Below are 23,888 nucleotides of genomic sequence, written 5' to 3'. Positions count from 1 at the left end.
ACAGCCCAAACAGTTATTTCTCTTGCAGTTTTCTACAGAGAATGGAAAAATATTTCTAGAATTTGTGAAATCTTAGTAGCTCAAGTGTCCAAATTGCCCATAAGAAAGTAACATTAGACTCTGTTCTCTCTTTTCAACGTCTCTTGGCAATTATAATAATATGAATAGAACCAAGAATAACCTGTTCCAAAGCCTAAAGTTAATACATTATTTTTATAAATGGTCAAGAAATTATAATGTACACCAAGAGAGTGGAGTGAGTGTATTTTTCTCTGCTTTGGAGTGCTGTGCAATTCGATGGCAGCTTCTGATGGTGGCTTTCCAATGATTATTTAATACTTGGGCCCAAAGCCTATAAAACTGACATTGTTCCTATCAAAGGGTGCATTATAAAAAATTATTTCTCCCGCAGTACACTTATGTGCTTTGTCTGCTTCTCTTTCTCCAAAGTAAAAAACATAAAGGATCTTTTTGTTGTTATTATGGTGTGCAAGGTCTCTCCTTCCAACTTTAAAGTGGAATGATCCAGTTTGTTTGAAGGCAGTTGTAAACGTTAATTCCTAGAAGAGTTACCTATAAGCAATGGACTATAATCGTAGTTGCCTATAGCTTCCCCTCCCTGCAGTTAAGTTGTGCATTCAGAAAGGAAATTCCCACAGGAGAGGTTATCCTTGCTATGAAACCATATCTCTACAAGGACTACACGTTTATGTTCTGATCCTTATTAAGAGTGGTCTGTTACTTACCAAAGGCAAATGTCATATGTATTTCTAATAAAGGTGCATGTATGGTTCCTGAACTGTTTTTTTTAATGTAGATGTCTTAGATAAAGATGAAGCCTTTTGTTTTCAAGATGTACAAGCAGTTATTACTTTAAACCAGTTTTGAGTTTCTGCTTTTGAAAGGTGATACCTTGGAGGGCTTTCATGATCATTAGTCACGTAAATACTTGTTGACAGATATGCCAATTGTTATAATGATTAACATGATTAACTTGGCATGTGCCTAATCAGCGTTTTGAAGTAGTCATATATCAGAGAGATGGACAGAGAGGTTTCTAAACAGGATGTCTGAATGGTAAACAGTCTTTTTAGGGTGTATGTCAAGTACTGCATCCAGTTACCATACCTGTCCTGTGACGGCACACAGCATACATATATATTTTTGAGATTCTCTCTCTCTTTGTAACATGAAGCCTGCCTATTTCTGCTAATGTAACATTATTAAAGCTGTTTTAATAATAAATCATTACATTTTCACATGTAATATTTTGCCATTTTGCCAGTTCCCAAATAAAAGTCAAATACACAATGGATTGTTTTATACTACGACAAACAAAGATCTTTATATCCCTTTGGCACAGCATAGGAATGTTTTTTTTTTCATTTTGAGCGCCTTTTTCAAAAGTACCAGTACATGCATTTGCCAAGCGTCACTGAAGAACATTCACTCCTTCTTTGTAACTTACTCCAGATAAAACTTTAAAAATGAGTTCATTTAAAAACTGTAAAATTGTTTTCATGCGTACTTTGTGATGTATCACGTAAGGTCATACATCTCGATTCTGTGAAAGAAGGGACCTGGATACAGCAGAGGTCTTGTTGAAGTGTCTCTGCTCTGTTTTCCCCTGTCCCCAACTGTGCCTAGGGCTGCTGTTTCTTTTGGTTGCTGATCATTTTTTTTTATCTGATTAGCTGACACATTTAGTAGAAATCAGCCTTAGCCCTTAGGCAGGGCATGGATTTAATTTAAAAAGTATCAAAGGTTTACACTGTGCGCTTTTTAATCATCATGTTTATCAGGCAGAGAAAAATTACAGGAAGGACCACAGGGAGAGGGTTATCTTAAGGACCAGTAGCTTGGGAAATTGATAATAGCTACAAGGTAATTTACTGGCAACTTTTACGTTCATTAATGTAGCATTTCCTCACTTATAATTACAGCACATGTAAAATACTAATTAAGCTGATGGATTTCGCTATACTACGTTTATTGTTGAAGTGCAGATCTATTTGTAGGCTGTGTAATTAGTACATCTTATGATTTACTGATTGGAATTTTAAGTGAGAAATTAGTTTTTGATTACTAATATTAAACACTCATAGAATATTTATCAAATTAGATTAAGTTTTATATAAAGAATATGTACAGTACACAGCTTCAGTATAATCTGGTGTTTTAATTACCGTGTAATGTATTATGTATGTAGTGTATATACCATATGTACGTACAGTACAGTATGAGGCAGTGTGTACACAAAGGTCTGCCCCTATATTTATAGATTAGCACTTATTAAATTTAAAATGCTATGCCTTGGTTGTCACCTAATAGTAATTTTACAGTCCCTTTCTAATCGATCTTACATTCCATAATTCTTTTAAGTTTAAAATTTGCATCTTTAACATCTGCAGTTAATCTGTTTTAAAAGGCTGTAATGAAAATAATGTCAAGTTGTCAGATAATGTATACAATTAAATATGAAAAAAGGCCGGACTATTAAGTGTTGCTATGACCTTTTACTGACATACAGTTCAGGAGGTAAAAATGGTAATACCTCTAAAGTAGGCAAGGTGCATATTAAGAAGGGTTTGGTTCACATTGGAATAATGACCTCCATCCCAACACTTCACCTGCAGCAAAGTCTAGTATTTGTTTGTGGCTTTTTTATTGGATAAATACAAACAATCTCTGGTAAACAGAAATGGTGATCAAGTGACAGATGTGTGATTTGATAGGTGTCTGAAGTCTCGATGAAGTCCTGTTCCTGTTGTGTTTATTAATAGCTTCGTGATAATCTAAGAAGGATAATATATTGGCGATCCGGCAGCACTGAGTGTGGATGAGGGTCTTGGTGGCCCCTGTCAAAGCCTGGGTAATATGGCGGCAATGGGCTCTGGATTGCAAGCTCACTGGGTTGTGTTGTTCTACTGATGCCGCCTGCCTCTCAGACTTAGGGCTCCGCAGGACTAGGCGTGCAAGCTTTAGGAAGCAGGCAAGGGATGTCTGGCCAAGCAGGAAAATGTTGATACGGTTGTTATGTAAACATCCCTGCCACATATCTGATGTAATGGGAAGACAGGCTGTGAGTAACACTTGACAAAGCCTTTTTTTCTCAGACGGGTACTGAGAGTTCCCTGAAACTGGGTGGTCCATTGTGGCTGTTAATTGTAATGAAAACAACATATATACTGTATATGTTTTATGTTATGTATTTAATGCCAAGCACTAAATAGGTGTCTAGGGTAATTCTGGGTGTGGTCTCTCAGTGTGTTCAGGTAATATCAGACTGTAATGTTTACAGTCATATGAATTTGCACTCTTATCACCTAATATGAGCAGCAAGTGCAGTGGTTTGTAATGCGTCCTTGCAGCTCTGGGTCTCCGAGTTCAATCCCAGACCTGGCGTGCTATTTGCATGGAGTTTGCATGTTTGTGTGGGTTTCCTCCAGGTGCTCTGGTCTCCTCTCACAGTATAAAGACATGCTGGTAGGTTAATTGTGTTCTGGGAAAATTAGTCTAGGTGTCTGTCTGTGTGTGTACCCTGCAATGGACCCTCCAGTGTCCCATTGCGCCCGTTGCTTGCTGGGATAGGCTCCGGCTCTCCTGCAACACTGAATTGGAAAAAGCAGTTAGAAAATGGATGTATGGATCACCAAATATTATATATATATTCTTATAAAATAATACTTACAAGATATTAGATGTTATAGAGGTGCTGCCGTGTAACATGGAAGTTAGGTTCTATAAGCCAGGGACTGCATTATGCTGTACTGAAGTGAACTTGGCGTTTTTGTTCCTGAAATGATTTACAGTGCATACTGTAGTACAGATCATACACAGTGAAAGTCATGATTACACTGGTTAAAAGCCCACACTCTCTCTTTCAAATTGAATATTTTTATTAGACATTCATTAACTATACATAACACAAAATGCAAGGACGTTTATGCATAATTTTGATGGTTCATACTAATTTTGTAATATTAATTTACAGTTTGGTTTTCTTTTTAAAATATTTCTAAGACATGTAGCTTTGTAAGCATTAGATGTTCTAGATTCAATTTAAAGATGTTTAAGTATATAGTCAGAACAACAATAAAACAAACAAGTGTTGTAGGCTTTCTTTTTCTAAGATTTTGAATTTTTATTGCAATTTATAGACACAATCCTTTGTGTTCTCTTAAGCCAACCTTGACATGTGTTAATTGCTTTCTCAGTCAGACTGGAGGCTAGGGAGCCTGGGCTTAATACATTGCATTGTTATTAGTTTTAGAAGATGATGGATGCTTTTTTAATTGCTAGGTTCTCGTGTTTTAGATAGTTAAGCAGGTTAGGATAAGCAAAATAACATAAAGCCTTGAAAAAGGTGGTTGTTTTAGCACAGAATTTGATGTTCTGTACTAAATATATTCACATATTCAAGTGAAGCACATACGGTGCATTATAAACTGTTTACAAATGACTCTGAAAGTTCTTCATGATTTACAGAATCTGTTTCCTGACCCTCAATAACCACCATATGCCTCCTTAAAATGCCACCTCATGCTTACTTTAAAATGGGGTTAATTTCTTCAGTGGTTCTAAAACTTCTCTGCCTGTGCTCACAATATAGTATCAGACAAGGACACCCTGTTGATTTTCCTAGAAAAATCAAGTGAACAGCAAACTACTTCATCCTCCCCCCACACATTCTTACCATGGATTGTCTTTTCATCATTCCCATTATGTAGACTTTGCAAATCTATTGGAAATGTTGCTCAGTTTTGAGTTATATAGCATTATGGGGGGAAAGGAAGCCAAGGGCAGTTTTATAACTACCACATATAATGTTGTAACGGATTTCACTCTATGATGGGTTGCTTTGTGATGGAATATCATTGTACATTTACAGGTTTAGAGCAAACATTTTTTGCATTTTCAATAATTTTTTTTAATGATAATTATTTCATTTTCTGTTTTCATTTTTATTTTAAAAATAATGTGTGGTGACGACAGTGAGGGACGATTCCGATTAGGTAGCCAAAACGTACTTTACGATTTTTATACTTTTGTAAGAATTCCCTTTGAAGGGACACGTTTCTAAAAATGTTCAAAAATGAATAAAAAGAAACTCACCACATCTCCCTTTAGTGTGTTGGAAAAGATGTGCTCCAAGGTAATTACAGATTTTGTTTTTGTGTTTATTTTTCCTTCAGGAGAAGGAGGGTGTTGAAGCAGTGTCTGTGGGGGCCATTCTTTCAGATTACCAGAGGGTCAGAGTGGAAAACGTGTAAGTTTAATTTCACTTGACCTCTAGCTCTCACACTGAACAGTTCAAATACCTTTGAGGACACACTGCTTCTTAACACTAAGAAACTCTTTTGAGCTGAGCATTCTCCCGTGTTGTGGTGAGCTGTGGAAAGTGGGTTATCTCAGGTGTTAAAAAAAGCAATGAAGTGACAGGGGAGCGAAGCTTTAAGCAGAAGCACCATTGATCAAAAGTATATTTCTGTGTACTTTAGAAAAGTCATTCTCAGCCTTTTCCATACCACCGCACATTTACATAAATGTACAGATTTTACAGCACGCCGCCCCCTTCACCACACACACTCATACACATCACTGACTCAAGCACACTTTTTTATTATAAACAGAAATTGCTTCAATGTTTAATCTGAGTTTGCTTTCAAGTGCATAGTGACTGTATACTGTGTTTCCACACACCAGTTGAGAAATCCTCCTATTCAAAATCTTGGTATTTTACCAACAGACACCTGTATGAGATTGCAGATGTTCCCACTTTTCAAACAACAGCCAGTGCCTACAGCCTATCTAATTATCTGTGCTGTTTTTGCACGTCACAGATTGTTATGGGGTGTAATTATAATGCTCTTTTCGGCAGTGTCCTTTAATTTCATTTTTTAATCACAAATAAAGGACATGCTTTGAATAGCAGGTGGATTCTGTATTCTTCTTGCAGTTACCTTAAAGATCGCTCTGTGCAAATGTGACCAGTAGTCAAATGAAAAGAAACAAAATGCCTTGGTGATTTTGATTTGTCACGAGTGATACTTAGTTTATTTTTTTACAGGTGCAGGAGGCTCGGCCTTCAGTCTCTAGCTTACCTTTGGCACCGAAACCAGGAGGATTTGCTCAGAGAAATGATATCATGTAACATCCAGGCCTTGATCATTAAAGTCGCAGCTTTTGGTAGGTATCCAGGCTGCATGAGAGCAGTCCATTTACACTCATATAATCTCAGCCCTTTTGTAAATGAGCAGCTGTCAGAGTGAGGGGAGAAGAAAGCACAAATCATCAATCACCGTTTTGTAAAACTGTTAAGACTTCTGCCAGAGGCTAAGGCAGTTGAGTAGAGAACAATATGAAGAGATAAGGGAGAATCTGGCAGTTGGAAAATGACCACAGATAATTACATTTATACCACATTAATGAAACCTGTCAATAATCGCATACACCTTATTGTGCTGTGTGAAAAGGTGTAAAGATATATTTTAGACTGCTGCATTCCTTTAAATTCATGAGGCGTGCAGCACAGATTAAAATCTAGTATACCTCATTTAACCTCTTAAACAGCTGAACCCCCCCACCCAAAAAAAAATGTTAATGTACTATTACCTGATATCTTTTACAGACCATTCTGATATTGTTGGTAGCAGCGCTGTTAAAATATTAAATATTAAATAGTTAAAAGTTTTAAATAGTGTTATTTGTTTTGGTGCTCTTTAGTTGTCTAACATTACTGCCTGCATCTGAATCATACTGTAGCTCTACCTTTCTAACTATTGGAATTATCAATGGGAACTCTTTGAAAATGCTTCTCTTTTTTTCAGCTGTTATGATCATGTATCACAATAAAAGGCTCTTACCTTCCATTAAATTTAATGTTTGTTGAGGCCATATATGTTAACAGTGCTCTCAAAGATGTAACAGTCCAGACTGTTCTGTACTTTTTCAGTTTTTATGATAAAGAAGCTGCTTGTCAGGTGCTTTAAGCTACATTGTCTTCAGTTCCCTACAGTGTGTGGCAATTATGTAAGATAGAATCATTTTTTTCAAAGTAGCTGCAAAATCATTTAAACCTATAACCTATGTGCTGGGAAAAGTAAATTTTTAATGTTACAGTATTGTAATGGAAGCTGTTTTCTGAAATTAATGTGGAAATTGTGAGATTAATATTTAGTATTTCAAGAAGAAAATGGGTTTCTAAAATCATCTTTGGGAGTTCTGTTTTTTCTATAAGTCAGAAGGGAGGGAGTCAGATGTCTGTACATAAACAGCCTTCCTCTGTTAAACAATTGACTTTCATGATCCTACATGTTAAAGAAAAAAGCAATATAAAAGGTATCGTATATCTAACAATCTTTAGATTTTTTTACAGTTTACTTTAATACTGCAGTAGCTTTTTAAATACTTACATTAAAACAATGTAGATTATTATAATATAGATATAAAAATTAGCATAGTTCAACATTAACAGGAGTTTCTAGATAATATTGTAAGACAGCTGCTTACTTTTGGCACTTCTGGTGGGTCTGTTAAAATACCTGGGTTAGCATTTTAGGTGTTTTTACAGGTTGGAAATAGCACTTTTGTCTTACATACAGATAGTGTCTTAACTGAGGAACATTCCTTTCTGCCGACACTGAAGATCGAAGGACCCATCTGCTTTCTCCAAGTGAGAAAAAATGAGTGAAAGAAAAGATTTAATTATCTTGATCTGTTTTTTTTTTGTCTTTGTCTGGGAGACAAAGACTCTTCATTTTTTTACCCAGAAATTTTGCTGTCTTTAAGCAAGCAATGGGAGCTTTACCAAATTATCTAAAATAATCCTTCTAGCGAAACATAGAGCCTTCAAGACAAGTAAAGGATTGACAGTACCACCTAGTTTTTGGTCTTATGCAGTGATTATTTTTTAATGTAGTCATTTTAAAAGAAAATGCTCTGCATTTTTGAAGATTGGAATTAAAAAAAGACTACCTTGGTTTTTGGCTACAGGTAAAAAGGAAGATCTTATCATACTCTGTTTCTCACCTGCCTCAGGCGGCTGTAATTAGATGTGAGATAATTTAATAGTCTGAGTGCTATGGGGCTATTAGGCACCACTCAAATAATTGCAGCTTTTATTAAAACAGGTTTAAGCAATAAAGGCTGTTGTTTAACATATCAGGTGACTGAGGAGTTAGAGTAGAGGTTACCTCTTTAGCCCTCAGGTGGATATTAAAAGTCCCTTCCAGGTAAATGGTAACGAATGCATTTAAAATGACGGATTTTCATAGTCTGATGTGTCGTGGTTTCAGTGTTGCACTGAACAGATGTTCAGTCTGGAAGCTAGATGGTAATTTGAGTTTAATATTGCTTTATTATGGGTTTAGAAAGACAACTTAAAATTAGAAGTAATTCTATATTAAAAGCACATTAGCAGTCTTTTTGAACTATAAAGAATTGCGTGCTTATTTAAGTTATTATGACCTCAAAAAAAGATTAAAAGATGGAAAAACATGAAAAAAAGAATTGACAATAGAGCACTGTTAAAACATTTAAAATGTAAATACAAATGTGTTATTAAAATGTGTGCACTGTTTTCCAAAGGGAGTATGTATATTTTTTTCTCTGCTTTACACTAAATGTAGATTTGATTTCTACTTCTGAGCAGGTAACAAAAAATCAGGGGTGATAAGTATACTTAATGGTAAATATTGCAAAAGAACATCCTTTTACGCAAAGTATATATTTCCAGCAATAAAACATATTTAGGCTTCATTCCAAACAATAGAAAGTGCCTTGTTCAAATTATCTGGAGTGTCAAAACTAGGTGTGATGTCATAATTATATTTATGATAAAGGAAAAGAAATAGCAGTTTTCATTGTAGTATGAAATGGAGGTAACAGCATAGAATTTAGACAGGAGTAAAGTGTGTTATATATGATGAGCATAATTGAAATGTTTAGAAATCATCAGAAATAAAAACACTATAATATATTATTGCACACTATTAATTAATCACAGTAAAAATAATATACAGTGTATATCCCAATAATGCAGTGGCACTAATTAATCATTTTAATGACTTATATAGCATTTGTTATTTTGCCTATTTTTAATATTTTGAAATATCCAGGGTGTGTCTTTTTCTCTGTTGTTTTCGCATGCTAGCCTCTGTAGGACAATCAACCTTTTAATCAGAAGACAAAAATATCTACCCAAAAGAGAGTGAACTTTCATTGCCTTCATAAAAGTACAGAGAATTAGCCTTGAGAGCTTCAGCATAATTTGCTGTTGACATTTGTAGTGCAACAAGTAATAAAACATAGTGCAGGACACAATTAAACCAGCACCGACAAGGTGACAGTGAGTAGAAAACTGCTGCTTTCGGACTGCAGAAGTTAACCTTGACTGTTCAGAATTTCCTTAGCGTTTTTAACATCCTTCGAGTCAAGGTTGTACTTCAAATGCAGATGCATTGCACTTTCCCCTACAGACCCTCAGTGAAATTCATATGAGTACGTTAATGGTTTTTCTTCAGGAGGCCTACAGTAAGTTTCTCACCCACTATTTAGTGTGTATGCATCAGTAGAATTAATTTATGGCCTTTTGTTCTTTTAAGGATTACATCTGGAAATTTTTCACCCTGGGCACCTTCTGTTAATATTACAGACACGTAGTTTAAATGATATATAATCTGACATCTTTAAATATGTAAGACTTCCTTTTTTTGTTGTATTAAAAGTGGTATATTTATTAAGATTTATTTTTATTACCATTATTCCCATTAGAATTTTTGAGGAAAGGCTTTTGTGCCATTTCACAGTGGTAAAGTCCTTGTAGAACTGGGAGATATAGATCTTATAAGGTTATAATTGCACTAATTTGTATTCAATGGAACAAAAAAGATTGGTTTTTGGATGCCAGCGCTTTTGAGTTAATCACTTCTTACACTATACATAGTACTAGAATGAAGATAAGGCCTTTGACCAAATTGACATAAACCTAAACCTAAATCTTATCTTTTCTTGTTACTTTACATCCTTCAAATTTTGTAGTTTTAAAATGTTATTTTTATCAGTGAGGCGTTTTCTGCCTTGCATTATAAGACTAAATTAGTTTGCTTTACAGATGGAAGTATTTATTTCATCCATTTTAAAGCTTAATTGTTACACATCACAAATCTGATTTATTTCCTTTTGTGTTGACAGGGGATTAAAGCTGTCTATCAGATTTTGTACCATCTGAAAAAAGGACTTGCAAAAGGGTGATTTTTCAGTACTGGGACTGACTGCTATCGTATAGGTAGAATTTTGTACATTTTATTAGTTTTTATGTCTGACGTAGCCTTTGCAAACTGGCAGTCCTTTTTGTTTTTGCCATAGTCATTTAAAAATGTCTAATTTACATTTTAGACTGTAGTTTTAAACCATATCCATCATATTCTATCATAACATTATCCACGAAAAAGGTGCACATTAGTTGACATTTGTAAGTCATTTTTATTTTCCATAAAACAATATCTAGGAGGTTATGAAGTGTGAATCATTCTAAGGACTTAACATGAGTATAGTTTCTATTACACTAATTTTTGTACAGTTAATTTTTGGTTAATAGCATGTAACCTGCTGCTTTCAACTCATTTCCTTTGAAGATTTAGGCTAGGATTGTCATTGTCATAATTTCTCAGTGCGAGAAAAATACACAGCATTTTACTTCTAGCTGTCTTGTATACTTGAATTCATAAATTGTTATACACTTCAACATTTTAAAAGCTAACACAGATTGTAAAGACTGCAGCTGCATGTCATGTGTAATTAGCTGTATTCACATTTTTGGTGTTCGACGTTTTGTTTTCGTTAACAAAAAAACAGTGTTAGAAGAAACTGAGACCCCCAAAGAAAAGCAGGGATGTCCAGTGAAGGTGCTCTGGCATGTTCTTCTAATTCTAATCCCACCACGTAATTTGCAAAAAGGGGACCTCAAAACCATTTCTGTACAGTCTGTCTCTTGGTTTTGAAAGTTCACTGAATTTAATTGCTGTTTTATAGGATAATACATGATGGAATCCTTTTAAAGGCAAGTGATTCTTTTTGTTTCATAGACATGGATTTCCAAAGTGCACAAAAACTGTCCTTTGAGGCAGACAAATGGCTCATTTCAACAGGATTATTTAGGCTTAATGTGGCATAATGAGGTTAGGTAATTGGGTTTAGGGCAGGTTGTAAAACAGGTTTCGAAGAAGCTTGATGTGAAGATCATGTAAATGAGTACAGGGTGAGAGGATCACACCATAAAACTGGTAGTTTAAGAATGTCAGTACTACAATTATTTTCTGACACAAAGTTCTAATTTTGCTCATGTCCCTGTAGACAACAGACTTTAGTTTAAAAGGATGTTTAAGAGGAAGGAGCTTTTCTGGGGGAAACAGTTATGTGACATGCAGAACAACATTATCGTAAGAAGATGACTTCACTGTTACTTTATTTTTACATAGTTCTCCATGGAAAATACATTTATGCACACACAATCTACTGTATGTCAATACTAACTAACAATTCTATAGGGCTATTTAACTGTATGTTTGCTCCAAGGTTTGAGTTAAGGGTAAAGAAAAGGATGAAACTGTAGTGTGTATTTAATTGCAAAATACTTTCATTATTTCTTTTAAAATGCCATCCAGTACTGCGAAAGTGTTGTTCTTGTCTAAAAAAAAAGCTACATTTTCTGTGCATTATTACCTCCATTACTAATTGGTAATCTACAGCTTCTGCCACCACATACTGTATGTATCTACATATATACACATATGTAGCCAAATTTATCATACTGGCTCAAGTATGTATAAAACCTTATAATTTATTTAAACAAATTACATTTGCAAGCATATTAAGCATCAATGTCCTTATAGCAATTTGAACCAATCATTAAAATTCATTAAAGGCATGATTAATTAAAAAGGACATTACATTGAATTGAATTTTAATGCCTTCTCCTTATTACCTGTGTATTGGGTTAAGATGAAGAGATGTCAAGATTAGATATTCTCACACTAATTAAGCTTCTCCCCTGGGCTGAGGGTTGGGCTTCATCCAGCTTGTGCTCAACTGCACAAACTGCTGCAGCTACAACATTGTAAACTGAACTGAACAGAGCCTTGAATTACTTCTGTTGTATATTTGAAACAGAAAAACACACATTTCCCAGAGGATAACCTATGAGACACCAACAAAGAAAAGTAAAACAGGTCTTTTCACCACTGTACAATGTACATTTCATTTTGAAAAAAAGGGAGTTACAAACAACTTGTATAGCACATTACCGATTCTGAAAAGGCACGTTGCACTTGGATGTGCGAAACCAAAATAGCAATTGATGTAATTTTGCTGCAGGTTTTGGCTTTGTCAGTCTTTGATCAGTACACCAGCTCGCCCAGTCATGCTGTTGAGTTGATGCAAAACTGTAATGCATGAGTAAGCACAGGGCTACACAGAGAAGCATTATAGTTTTCTGACTTAAGCTCCGTTGACAGTGACTTGGAAGAATAGTGCTGAAAATGTTCCTTTGTGAAGAAAGAAAATGAAAAATGGCCAGTTTAATATATATATATACTGCATTTGAGTTTCCCCCCCAAAACTAATTATCAGATGGTAAATTATTAATATTGCTGCAAATCCCTTAAAAAAGGCTATATTGGAACAAAAGACAGATATTGTCTTATAAAGTCAGTATTGTTGCTACAACAAACTTTCAACATTGTCCTGGGAAGCTTTATTTAATTTTATTGAACCAGCCAATTTTTAACCTGTTTTTTTTATCTGTGCAGTGTTTTTCTGTGTAAAGTTTTTTTTTCTTCTGCCGAAGATATCACTGTTTAATGCACTTTGTTCATATTGGCTATGTGGCTTTTTTTAAGTTCAGTGTTTATAAACTGCAGCTGCTTTTCACTTGCTCAGGACACTTGAGTTCAAAGTTGATTCCAAACAGTTCTGCAGTATATTATAGAATAGAATTAATAATTCTATTTAGTGCTGGGTAGTTCCTAGTGGGTCTAATAGGTCTCATTCATTATAAAGTGAAATAAATAGATATTAAGAAAGATTTCAGGAACGGTATAAGATTAAAAAATACATTTGATTATACGGATCTACATTTAAGAAGTATTTCGTGCCTGTTAACGCACTAAGCAATTCTGCAAAGATTTAGTTTATTTACAATTATTCTATGACAGAGTTCTAAGGTAAGCAAAGCTGTCTTTTCTACCAAAGGTCGTTCGGGAATTTTCTGGAGATTTGGCAAGACTGGAGGCATTCTGTTGAGACCTTAGTCAGAGCTAGGCTGCAGGATTCAGAGCTGAAATTTCATTCCAGCAGCTAGCTGCCATAAACATCTGCAGGCTCTGAGTCATTTCCCTCTACGGTTTAAGGGCAAAGATAAATAAACAAGGTCTTTCCAGTTTATATTCACAAAGAAACAAATCAGGGTTCACTTTTCAGCACAACTGAAAACTGTTAACCTTATAAAAAGAGATTTGTGTATACAATTTATAAAGTCAAATAAATAGATAGGACCTAAAATATCTATGGGAAGGAGGGTGTTTGGTGACAGAAAATCTAAAAATCTGATTTCAGATTTTCTCCAATCAGTGGTTCAGTCTCAGACATTTTCCTCTGTTTTTGTCAGGTCTTGATCCTGATAAACATTTGGGAAAAACACTGGGTGAAATGGAACCACATCTTAAACAGGTTGGTGATACATTTTGGTATTGTTCGCTTCCTGTCCACCCTTAATGGAGACAAACATGTGCCTCTTTATGGAAACTTGCTTGTTTATGAAGCCTTATTAAAGGGAAAATGTAAATCATATAATGTATATTCTATGTCTTTTACAAAATGCCTAAACAGCACAAAACAACACTATACTTCAGTGGAAATTAAACATTAACCTCTACTACAAATTTAGGTACTTTATTCAAAATCATTGTTTAACAAACAAGCCAAATAAACTGCATGATCTGGAACACTTTTTTTAAAACCTCTTTGACAGAGGCGTGTGTAGCTTGGATGTATGAACTTTGTTTTATAATACATTTCTTTTTTAAAGCACACTTGATGTGATAAATACTTGGTATAAACCATCCTAATTTGAATATAATGCCTTAGTGTAAGAGCTTTAGTATTTTTTTTATTTTTGAAGTTGATAACCCGTTCAATTTTGCCTAGTAACAAACTACCCAAAATGTGCACCATAGTATCCTGCTGTATCATGGGTTTTTACCTTTAAAGTTCAGTTGAAAATTCCAAGTTCTCAGCTGTCCCTGCTGTTCATCAGCTTGCTGAAGGCTAACATTGTGATTCAACAGTATCCATTCCTTTCCGTTGTTTTTGAATTAGCTTTCCAAGAAGTATGGTGTTCATGTTTGTGGTGAGGGTGGAGAGTATGAAACGTTTACCTTGGACTGCCCTTTGTTTAAGAAAAAAATTGTCATGTAAGTAAACCTCTTATTCTCCACTATAACCTATTTAGTATTATATATTGTAGTAAGAAAATATTTTTAACTAAGCCTGTAAGTCATTTGTGTTACCAATCCATGGTTTTTCATAGTTGTATACATGCTAGATGGGCCACCTTGCCAAGAATCCATGCCTTCTGGCCAAACAAATCTGTGAATGACTACAAAATATACACAAGAATCCATATTGAAATACTGTTTTATTGTAATACACCACAACATCATTTGCCAGCCTGCAGCTGTGATGGTATGCAATCACAAAACATTCGGTGTGAGTCTCACACAATGAGGCTGAGTCTAGGTCTGAAAAATCACATATTTGTATCAAGACTAAGTTGATATACAAAACTGAAGTCATCACTGTAAAGTTTTGAAATAGCTATAGAGTCTTACCATTCTGTAAATTATCCAATGTGTCCTTTTGACGCTTGTGAAATTTGTGTGAGAGGCATCATCTCTAAAGAATAATAAAAAAGTATTAAAAAGTAAAATAATACTAATTTCAAAGTTCTTCAGGCTACATCATGGGTAGCCTACATCTCTGGTTGATTCTGTATAATCAAACTACTTGTTGTGGTCAAATAATTTCTCAGACCGGTTCTTAAATCTTGGTAAAAAAATAAACTGATTGATGGCATTGCAAAATTTAAGAAATTTACAAATTCTGATCGTTAACAAAATCGTTAACTTTGTGAAATTACTAATTATTTGTTTCATCACAAATCCCTGGTTTTGCTACGGACAAGACTGAGAGTGTGATGCGGCCCTTTCTTCTCACAGGTCACTATAGGGACTGATGTAGTGCGATGTATGAGTGAATAAGTACAGGTTGTGCAGCAAATTTCACTGCAGAAGTGTTACAGTGTGATCTACAAGTTAACAATTAAGTAGTGTTTGTCGGCAAAACTGTCTCAAAGTCCAGATTAATATTTCTATTGGATTAAAAGAGCTGTATTCACAAGCCTGCTTGTTTACAATGTAAGAAGGCCACATTATGTCACTGGAAGTTTGGTTGCCTCATTCTGAATCGCACAACATGGCAATGCGCATACCTGGAGATTTTGTGTATTTTGTGATGTGAATTGAAGGTTTTACACATTACTGTGTACAATTTACTTTCGTTGTGGTTTGAAACACATTAATGCTGCTTCTTTATAAACCCAAGATATAAATTAGTGCTGCAGTGGGTTACACTTGATAAATATTTTTCTGTGGGAAACCTGCAGGATTTATACATTTAGTGCCAAAACGGTAAAAGTAGAGAAAAGGTTTGCCTCTTCCTAAATTAATGTAATTCATTTTTTTTCTCTAGAGATTCAATGGAAGCTGTTGTCCATTCAGCAGATGCTTTTGCACCAGTTGGCTATCTACGGTTTTCAAAAATGCATCTAGAAGACAAAGTGAATGTAAGTAACATTTTGTCATTTCTGGAAAGTAAATTATGGAGAACTGTTGTGTTCCTGGTATAATGTTTGACTGTGTGATAACAAAAGGGTACTGATCATCTACCATCATCTATGGTATCTTCTTGTAACTTCGAAAATTTGTCATTTAATTTACTGAACTAGAAATCTAGCTGAAAGTCGAATGTTAGATTTATTTTTCAGTGTTTCTCATTATATTATCTTGTAATAATTTCTATTCTTTTATGAATGTCAAAAAAGCTTGAAAGATATTTTAATGACATAGCAAAGAGCAGAAGTTTATTGTGGGGTTTATAGTTAATAAAGATAAATGAAAATGAGCTGCCTTGAATGCATTCATAATGCGTTCATAAAACTAAATTACTAGTTTTAAAATTGGTGAAAACGTTAGAAAACCTTTGTGTTTATGTGCCAGATAATGGTTGAGAATTTTCTACTTGTTTAGTGAAAAAGGAACACATAATGAAGCAGATCTGCAGGGATTTTTTATGTCCTCGGTTGTTCTACTTTGACATCTGCAATATTCACTTGTGCCTCGGACTAAGCCTGATTTAATAAACATGTCTTGTCAAATTAAGGCACTTTGGATTCAGGTAGTCATGATTGCCTTGGATAACCATGTCACCACACCCTGAATGACACTGTCACTAGAGGAATTAGTGGAAAAGGTTATTCTGGCCCTTCAGATGGAACAAATTCAACTTGAAGGGCTGCTCCAATTGGTCAAAATTATGAAGGAATTTGAAATTTGGTATATGTTTTCTCTTTTGCTTTAGCTGATCGTACAGCTGGGTAGTTGTTATTTTTTTGCTATGCTAAACAAGGAATATCATCAGGGGCGTGTTCACAGAGATATAATGCAAACCACAAGAAAGGCTTAAGCCTTGTATTTCACCCTAATCTCAATGTCCATCACATATTAAAATGAATAATTAAACCCTAATTGATGTATTGTTGGTTTTATTGTTTTTACAAGCTTTTTGAATGCTTTATAATTATTGTTATTATTGGGTACTGTATGTTCATATAGTAAGTCCTCAGTTGTATTGTGGGGTTGTAATCTGCTGAAGCAGCATTCTTGTTGCTCTAATTTGGGAAAACTCAACTCAGCTACTTTTTCCGAATCATCTCATGCTGAAAGAAGGGCATCATCTCTCTTTTTGCTCAATACTGTATCTTAGAAGCACTCATTAATAATGTGTCTCTTGTCCTAGGAGGGGAATATTGTATGTGTGACCTTTATAAAACACTGTGACTAGTACTGTGACCTGTACTAAGTCAAACAGAGGTGTCTTCCCAAAATATAGAAGAAAGATCCTAATTCAGAGCATTCGGATTTGCCACAGCTATTGGGGAAAACAATTAGACTGTACGGACACTTAGAACTTAGTACAAACATAGTCCTAAAAGTATATTTAATAAAAAACATAGCTATAAAATTAAAGGAGCAGAAACATAGCTTTGTTACTGTACAGCTAGCCTCTAGGTGACTGTGAAGCGGTAGCAGCCACTGGCAGGAAGGGGCTGTTGGAGAGTTTAACTGGCAGCTCTGCTCCCTCCAGCAGTGAGTCTGTAGCGAATGGTGATTCCCTCAACCAGGGCAGGAGGCACAAGGGGGAACCTCCCCTTAAAAACAGTCCAAACAGCTTTCTTTCAATCTGATAGATCTGACCTGACAATATAACTTGAGGAAATGGAAAAAAAAGTTGTATAATTTGCCCTCCCTTAATGGTAGTCAAGCTATTTTGTATGTTGCAATGAGGTTCATGGTATAATTAATGTGATTATCACATGGGCAACTGCAGTTGACAGCACAAGAGAAAAAAAATCAGCAGTGGCAAGATTTCGGTTTAGAATGTGAATGCACGGAGAAAAAAGGCAAATGAGCAAAAAAGCGTAGTTCAAGACTATCATTTCAGAACATGTACAGAAAGTGTTGAAGTCTGAAATTGCCACTGAGGTAATCAGATTCACCGTGTCAGACAACTATGGCCCAGACTTATTTATAACTGATGAATATATAGTGTCTGTTGGTATGATGATCTACATTTAGGCACTTTGCAGTATTTTGCATTGATATAGAAGGGTGGTGACATCAATATGGTAGAAATATTGCATTTTGAAAGCTATTAATATAAATAGACTGGCAATTTTTTAGGCGAATGTCATAGTCTTACGATGCAGTTAAATTATGCTCCAAATGCTCTGTTGTCCTTCAAGCCAAGCTCTGCGGCTTGGTAAATCCATTGAACTATTTTTTCCTTATTGTGTTCCAATTTATTCAGAGTCCATTGCCTGCTTCAGTTCCTTTTGGTGGTTGTCCATGTCTAAGCAATATTGACAACATCACAGACAGTGTGGAAGATGAAGTTCTGGAGCCCCTAGAAAGGATTTCAACAGATACATACAGTAGAGGTCTATTGGACTATGGTAAGAATTTTTCTTAAGAAGTCATGTATCATCATATTTACTTAGAGGGCAGAGCTTAAGTCAGGCTTGGTGTCAAAAGGAATTAAACTCACTAAGACGTACAGTATACAGTTTTCCTTACCAATGCAAGTATCTGAAAATAAAATTTGAAATTGTAATTGAAATCACTTACGGGACTTGCCATGAAAATTGTATGTAATTTAATTTGACCGCAGTCTTTGGTTAAGTTTGTTAGTCATGCGTTATGTGTTTACCCCTTTACTGTATTTAATGGTTACCCTAGACCGGTGATTTCTAATGCTTTGCACCCACAATTAGAGAGCTGAGTGCCCACAGTGGTCATACAGAAGGAAATGAGGCAGCTGTAGTATAACAATTTTCCATCTCCTTTATAAGCCATACATATTAAATTCGAATTTTGGGATGTTGAAAAAGCTACACACTATCATGTTATTAATGTGTCTTTGGGTGATTAAATTGTTATTTTTTATTGAGGTTTTATATCTGTGTTTACTGTACAGATAACTGCTCTGCGTCATTGTGTAGAGATAAAATATTTTTTTTCAGTGGTAATAAGTGAGTTTTTGTGAAAAAAAAAGGTCTATGTATTGAAAGCAAAATCTAAAGCAAATTACATGACCTACAAGACATAATTATATCTGTAGAAAACTGACACAAATTTGCATTGAGAAATAACAAATATATACAGGAGTTAGAAAACTAGAACCATTTTTAAGGCTTCTAAGCAAATCCCGACCCACATTGTGATTGAACTACGAGTAAACAAATGGGAAACTAGAAGCAAATTTGGAGTTCTTTGGCCAAGGAATTATTATTATTATTTTTGAATAAGAGCAGGTTGTGCCTAGCAAGCAGTCACCTCCTGTGTGTTTGAAAAGTGTCACAGCTGCTTTGGAGATGCAAACCTGTAACAGGTCCTTGTGTGTTGAAATGTCCCGAATTTCAAATCAATCAGGATAGCAGTTATTGTGGTTCATGCATGAAACCTGTTAGACTATGTGTTATCTGTAATATTAGTAGAATGATACTTATCATGTGTTGAGTTAAATGGCTACAGGCATGATGCAGCACAAGAGTTATCAGTCTCGGCTAGACGATGGGAGTTAGGCAGCCACCATGGTTAACTTGAGAACCCCGTTTTCACATATTCATTGCCATGGTGCTATAATTATACTTAACATTCGGAGTTAACTGATTAAACCGTTTTTAAGCAGCAACAGTTAACATGATGCACTACATTTAGATAATGGTTTATGACCAGTTGCAATTGTAAAAATGAACATAGCAACTTTTCAGGTGCAGTGGTTTGTAAGCTTTTGAATGAGTTTTCTAATGGATTAGTCTGGCTGCCATCTTTGTTGACGCGGAACACCTATGATTGTCACAGATTTAATCTATTCCAATAAAACTGCTTAGTGTGAGGTTGCTTAGCTGTCCAATCTTTAACGCAAAGCAATTTCAAAAGTTGGAAAAAATGTTTTGAATTTAAAATCACTATAGCCTTTCACTGATTAGAAACCTAATTATTATGAATATGTATTAACAGGACATTTTGCATTAGAATATTAGAATATAGATATTTCAATTAAAGAAAAATGAGCTTCAAAAGTGTAGATAGCCTTAATTGAGATACTGTGACTTTCACATTAATATTAACAACTGTGTTTCTTTATTTTGAAAGGAGACCTTTGTTCTTGTTCAGGAAGAACTAAGCTTGGCTATCAGTGGATTTGTGGCATTTCTGGTGTTTCAGTTGGCCATGAGGATGCAAGTGTGGAGGATCAAACCAAGAATGCTTTTTTGGTGCTACAAGGTAGGCTGGAAAGAGAGTAGGAGGTAGCAAAGTGGTGACTCCATCTTCAAATGCATTTTAGATATATCTTCTTTCTCATGAATAATAAAAATCATCTTCCAAACTGTTGCTCTTCATCATTAACACCATGTCGCTGCAAAAACTTGTATAATCCACTTTGAGTCTGATCAAATAAGGATTGCAACTTTTACGAGTTCCAGAAAAGACAGCTTTAGATGACTTTTACAACAGTGGAATTGAAAAAAGCTGTTACTTCAAAAGGTTACTTGTAGCCTTTTTTAAAGGTTCAGCACTTATCAGAGCCAATTCTGAATAAGGGAAGCCCCTTTGTTCACAAGTAGCTTTTATGTCTTCTTGTTGTGTTGGCAAAACACATTTTAGAGATCCAGTAGAAGAAAAGGAGTGCTTTGTTTAGGAATGCTCTTTTAAAGTTTGAGGCAATAGCAAACATGTCAGGGACCCTGTCGATCAGAAATGCAGTATTGCGATTGTAAAATGAGGACAGACACTTCAAATTAAGTCTGAGAGAAGTGAAACTGCTTCTTCAAAACACACAGTGCAAGATTCTCTTTTGCCTGCAGAGCTTAAAAAGTGCATGTTTTAGCAGAGACTCTTTTTTTAAAAAAAAACAGGGCGAAAGATGAAAAGCATATTTAATGTTTATCATCTCATTTTTGTGATTTTATACAGCCCGTACAGAGACAATGTTAAACATATCAATATTTTATAGTGCCACATTTTGGTAGCTTGTGTGAGGTATAGAAATGGTCTATTGTATCTACTAATGTATCTTACTATTTTTGTATCTATAGGGTAAAGCTACTACAGAATTTTATTTGGATACGTTTTTTGGATAAATACCTGTTAACAAGTCACTTTGTTCTTTTTGTCTTTGTTTGAATATTTATATTATTGTAGTTGCAAAAAAAGATTAAAATTAATCTGATAAACATAAACGTGATGTTATTGTGACATGTGATGTTAAACATAAATGTTATTTATTAGCACTATGTATGTATGAGAACTGGCTTGGATAGAGGTATATTTAATTATCATTCCATTAGTAAAACAGTTGTTGTTTGTTGTTGTTGCAGGTAAACTGGAAGAGAGAGGATTTCATCTAAAGAATATTGTTTTGGTTCACTTGTACGTGAAGACCATTGCTTACTTCAGTGCAGTTAACACTGTGTACCAGTCCTATTTTGATGTAAATCCTCCTGCCAGGTATGTTGTTTTATGCACAATGTTAACTGATCTGGAAAAACGGAACAGGGTCTAATTTACAATCTCAAAAAACATTGTCATAAACACCCAACAAGTAAATACATTTTGGAGAAAGACATTCTTCCAATTGCTGTATATAAGGACTTAAGTAATCAATGAACAGGTCATTTTATTTTGCTCATCTTGTTGAATTAGTTGCTAGTAGTTTGCTCATCCACATTTTCTTTTTTCATTCAGTTAATACCGTGAATGAATTCAATCATGTCTCCATAACAGCAGCCATATCACTCTGCAACTCACAACTGGCAACCCACTGAAGCTAAGCACGTGTGAGCCTGCTCAGTACCTGGATGGGAGACCTCCTGGAAAAAACTAAGGTTGCTGCTGGAAGAGGTGTTAGTAGGGCCAGCAGGGGGCGCTCACCCTGCGGTCCATGTGGGTCCTAATGCCCCAGTATGGTGACGGGGACACTATACTGTAAACAGGCACCATCCTTTGGATGAGATGTAAAACCGAGGTCCTGACTCTCTGTGGTCATTAAAAGGGCGTTTCACAAAAAGAGAATCCTGGCCCTTACCAATCATGGCCCCCTTCTATGAATTGGCTTCATTACTCTGCTCTCCTCCCCACTGATAGCTGATGTGTGGTGAGCGTTCTGGCGCACTTTGGCTGCCGTCGCATCACCCAGGTGGATACTGCACATTGGTGGTGCCTGTAAAGCGCTTTGAGTGGAGTGTCCAGAAAAGCGCTATGAAAGTGTAAGCAGTTACTATTATTATTAGCAGTTATTATTATTATTATAACAACAAATACACTAACCCTAACCCTAACCCTAACACAATCTGTTATTTTTTATCATTATTTTCAAACTCCAAGCAAATCAACAAACACAAACTACAAAATGGCTTACTATTCAAAAAAACCTCTGCCTAGGATGTTTGAGGTTAATTGGCCAACACCTTATGGCCAGGTTGCGTCACAGGGTCCAGACAGGTGTGGGTATAAAATGTATTGTCACAATATATGCGGTGCATGTCTTAAGCTTGAATGTTGATGAAACCAATTCAACCAGTGCAGTGGTACCCAAGACAGAAGTCAGCCTGGTGGTCAGGCAGCTGTCTTGATTCACACATAAACATCATATTGCAATATTTAAAATGATTGTCACATAAAATCACACCTATCATGTTTGAAATTAATTGGTTAGGCAACCTTTAAACGAGCTGTTTGCGAGGGGGGATGCATATGGTGCTCAGGTGGCCACTCGTAATTGTTCAGAAACCTTATTTTTCCAGGTTTGAATTGCATTGCCATTAAAATGCTAACAATTGAGTTTGGATAATTCTTGAACAGGAGCAAAAGACTTGTTTCAGCCAACTGTTGACTTGGTTTGAGCAAGACAATTATCACAGCAATTTGTGAGGTGCAGCTTTAGCTACAGATAAAAAGCGTCTTGTTTCAAATTTTTTAGCATTTACCAAAATGGCAGCCTTGCCGCCATCTTGTTTTACTCAGGAATGACTAAATATCAGATGTCAGGAATGACTAAATATCAGCAGTGATAACATGTTAAAGGTTAAATTCCCCAATAGGGTTATGAGCAGTATATGACCACAAATAATAAAAATGATCGAGAGTTGGCCATCTTGGAATATGAAGGCACCTCATTTTCTCACATATCTATCCTTTTGGTACTAGAATCCTGCTAATTAAGTTTGAAGTTAATTGGCCAAGTAGTTTTTGAACAGTTCCTGAAGCTGTCGTGCACATTTTTCCAACCTATTTTTAACCTTTTTAAGCCTCCAGTGTGTTTTTCAGTTTTAATTATTCGTAGAACGTTGAGTTCTACAGATAAATAGTATCATTAAATATGTGTGCGCTTGCATGTTGTCTGAAACTCAAAGTTGTTTTAAGATTTTAATGAGTTGTCAAAATTACATGCTCTTAATTAGGGGACAGGAGTAACTAGTTTAAAAGAAGTAATTTGTTTAAATTGAGATATACTTTATATATATAGGTAATATAAACACCCAAATCCACTACTTGGATGCCTAAAAAATACCTTCAAATAATAGGAGCTCACATAAATAGAAAATATTTTAAATTATTATTTAAAATGAGCAGTCGTCAAGGGCTCAGCAACACAGTCACATCCGATATCACATTAATTAAACAAACAGGACACTCCCAAACCATGTTTACATAGATCTCTGATATATATTGAGTGCAGTATATTGACAGAATGTGATCTTCATCTACAGCTGCTGGTTTGATATTGCATATATTCTATGCAAATATTTAAAACATGTTTAGTTGGTTTGCTCTTTAGAGGAAGTAGGGCATTATCCCATGGCACCACATAGAAACAAAGGGTTGAGCAAAGTGTAGGGTACATAAAATGTCATCACTTTTATAAATTCTTTTTAGCAGAATATGGCACTGCGCATGGCTGGAAATGTTTTCTGTTTTCAGATGTATATT

The 23,888-nt window shown here is 35.3% G+C and overlaps 1 protein-coding gene across 2 annotated transcripts in view; it reads left to right on the top strand.

Annotated features, from left to right (window-relative positions):
- Window positions 1-23,888, top strand: part of dph6 (diphthamine biosynthesis 6) — a 76,242-nt gene that overhangs the window by 14,046 nt on the left and 38,308 nt on the right. For both annotated transcript variants that reach the window (XM_088648344.1, XM_088648345.1), the window contains exons 4-11: window positions 5,196-5,269; window positions 6,071-6,189; window positions 13,667-13,728; window positions 14,377-14,471; window positions 15,808-15,901; window positions 18,205-18,349; window positions 20,052-20,183; window positions 21,278-21,407. In XM_088648344.1, the coding sequence (XP_088504470.1) occupies window positions 5,196-5,269; window positions 6,071-6,189; window positions 13,667-13,728; window positions 14,377-14,471; window positions 15,808-15,901; window positions 18,205-18,349; window positions 20,052-20,183; window positions 21,278-21,407 (851 nt within the window). The remainder of the gene's footprint in view (window positions 1-5,195; window positions 5,270-6,070; window positions 6,190-13,666; window positions 13,729-14,376; window positions 14,472-15,807; window positions 15,902-18,204; window positions 18,350-20,051; window positions 20,184-21,277; window positions 21,408-23,888) is intronic.

Source organism: Lepisosteus platostomus, chromosome 10, assembly GCF_059453375.1.
Source record: "Lepisosteus platostomus isolate fLepPlt1 chromosome 10, fLepPlt1.hap1, whole genome shotgun sequence".
NCBI lineage: Eukaryota > Metazoa > Chordata > Actinopteri > Semionotiformes > Lepisosteidae > Lepisosteus > Lepisosteus platostomus.
The sequence above is the reverse complement of the archived record's forward strand: the minus strand, read 5'-3'. Positions and strand labels throughout refer to the sequence as shown.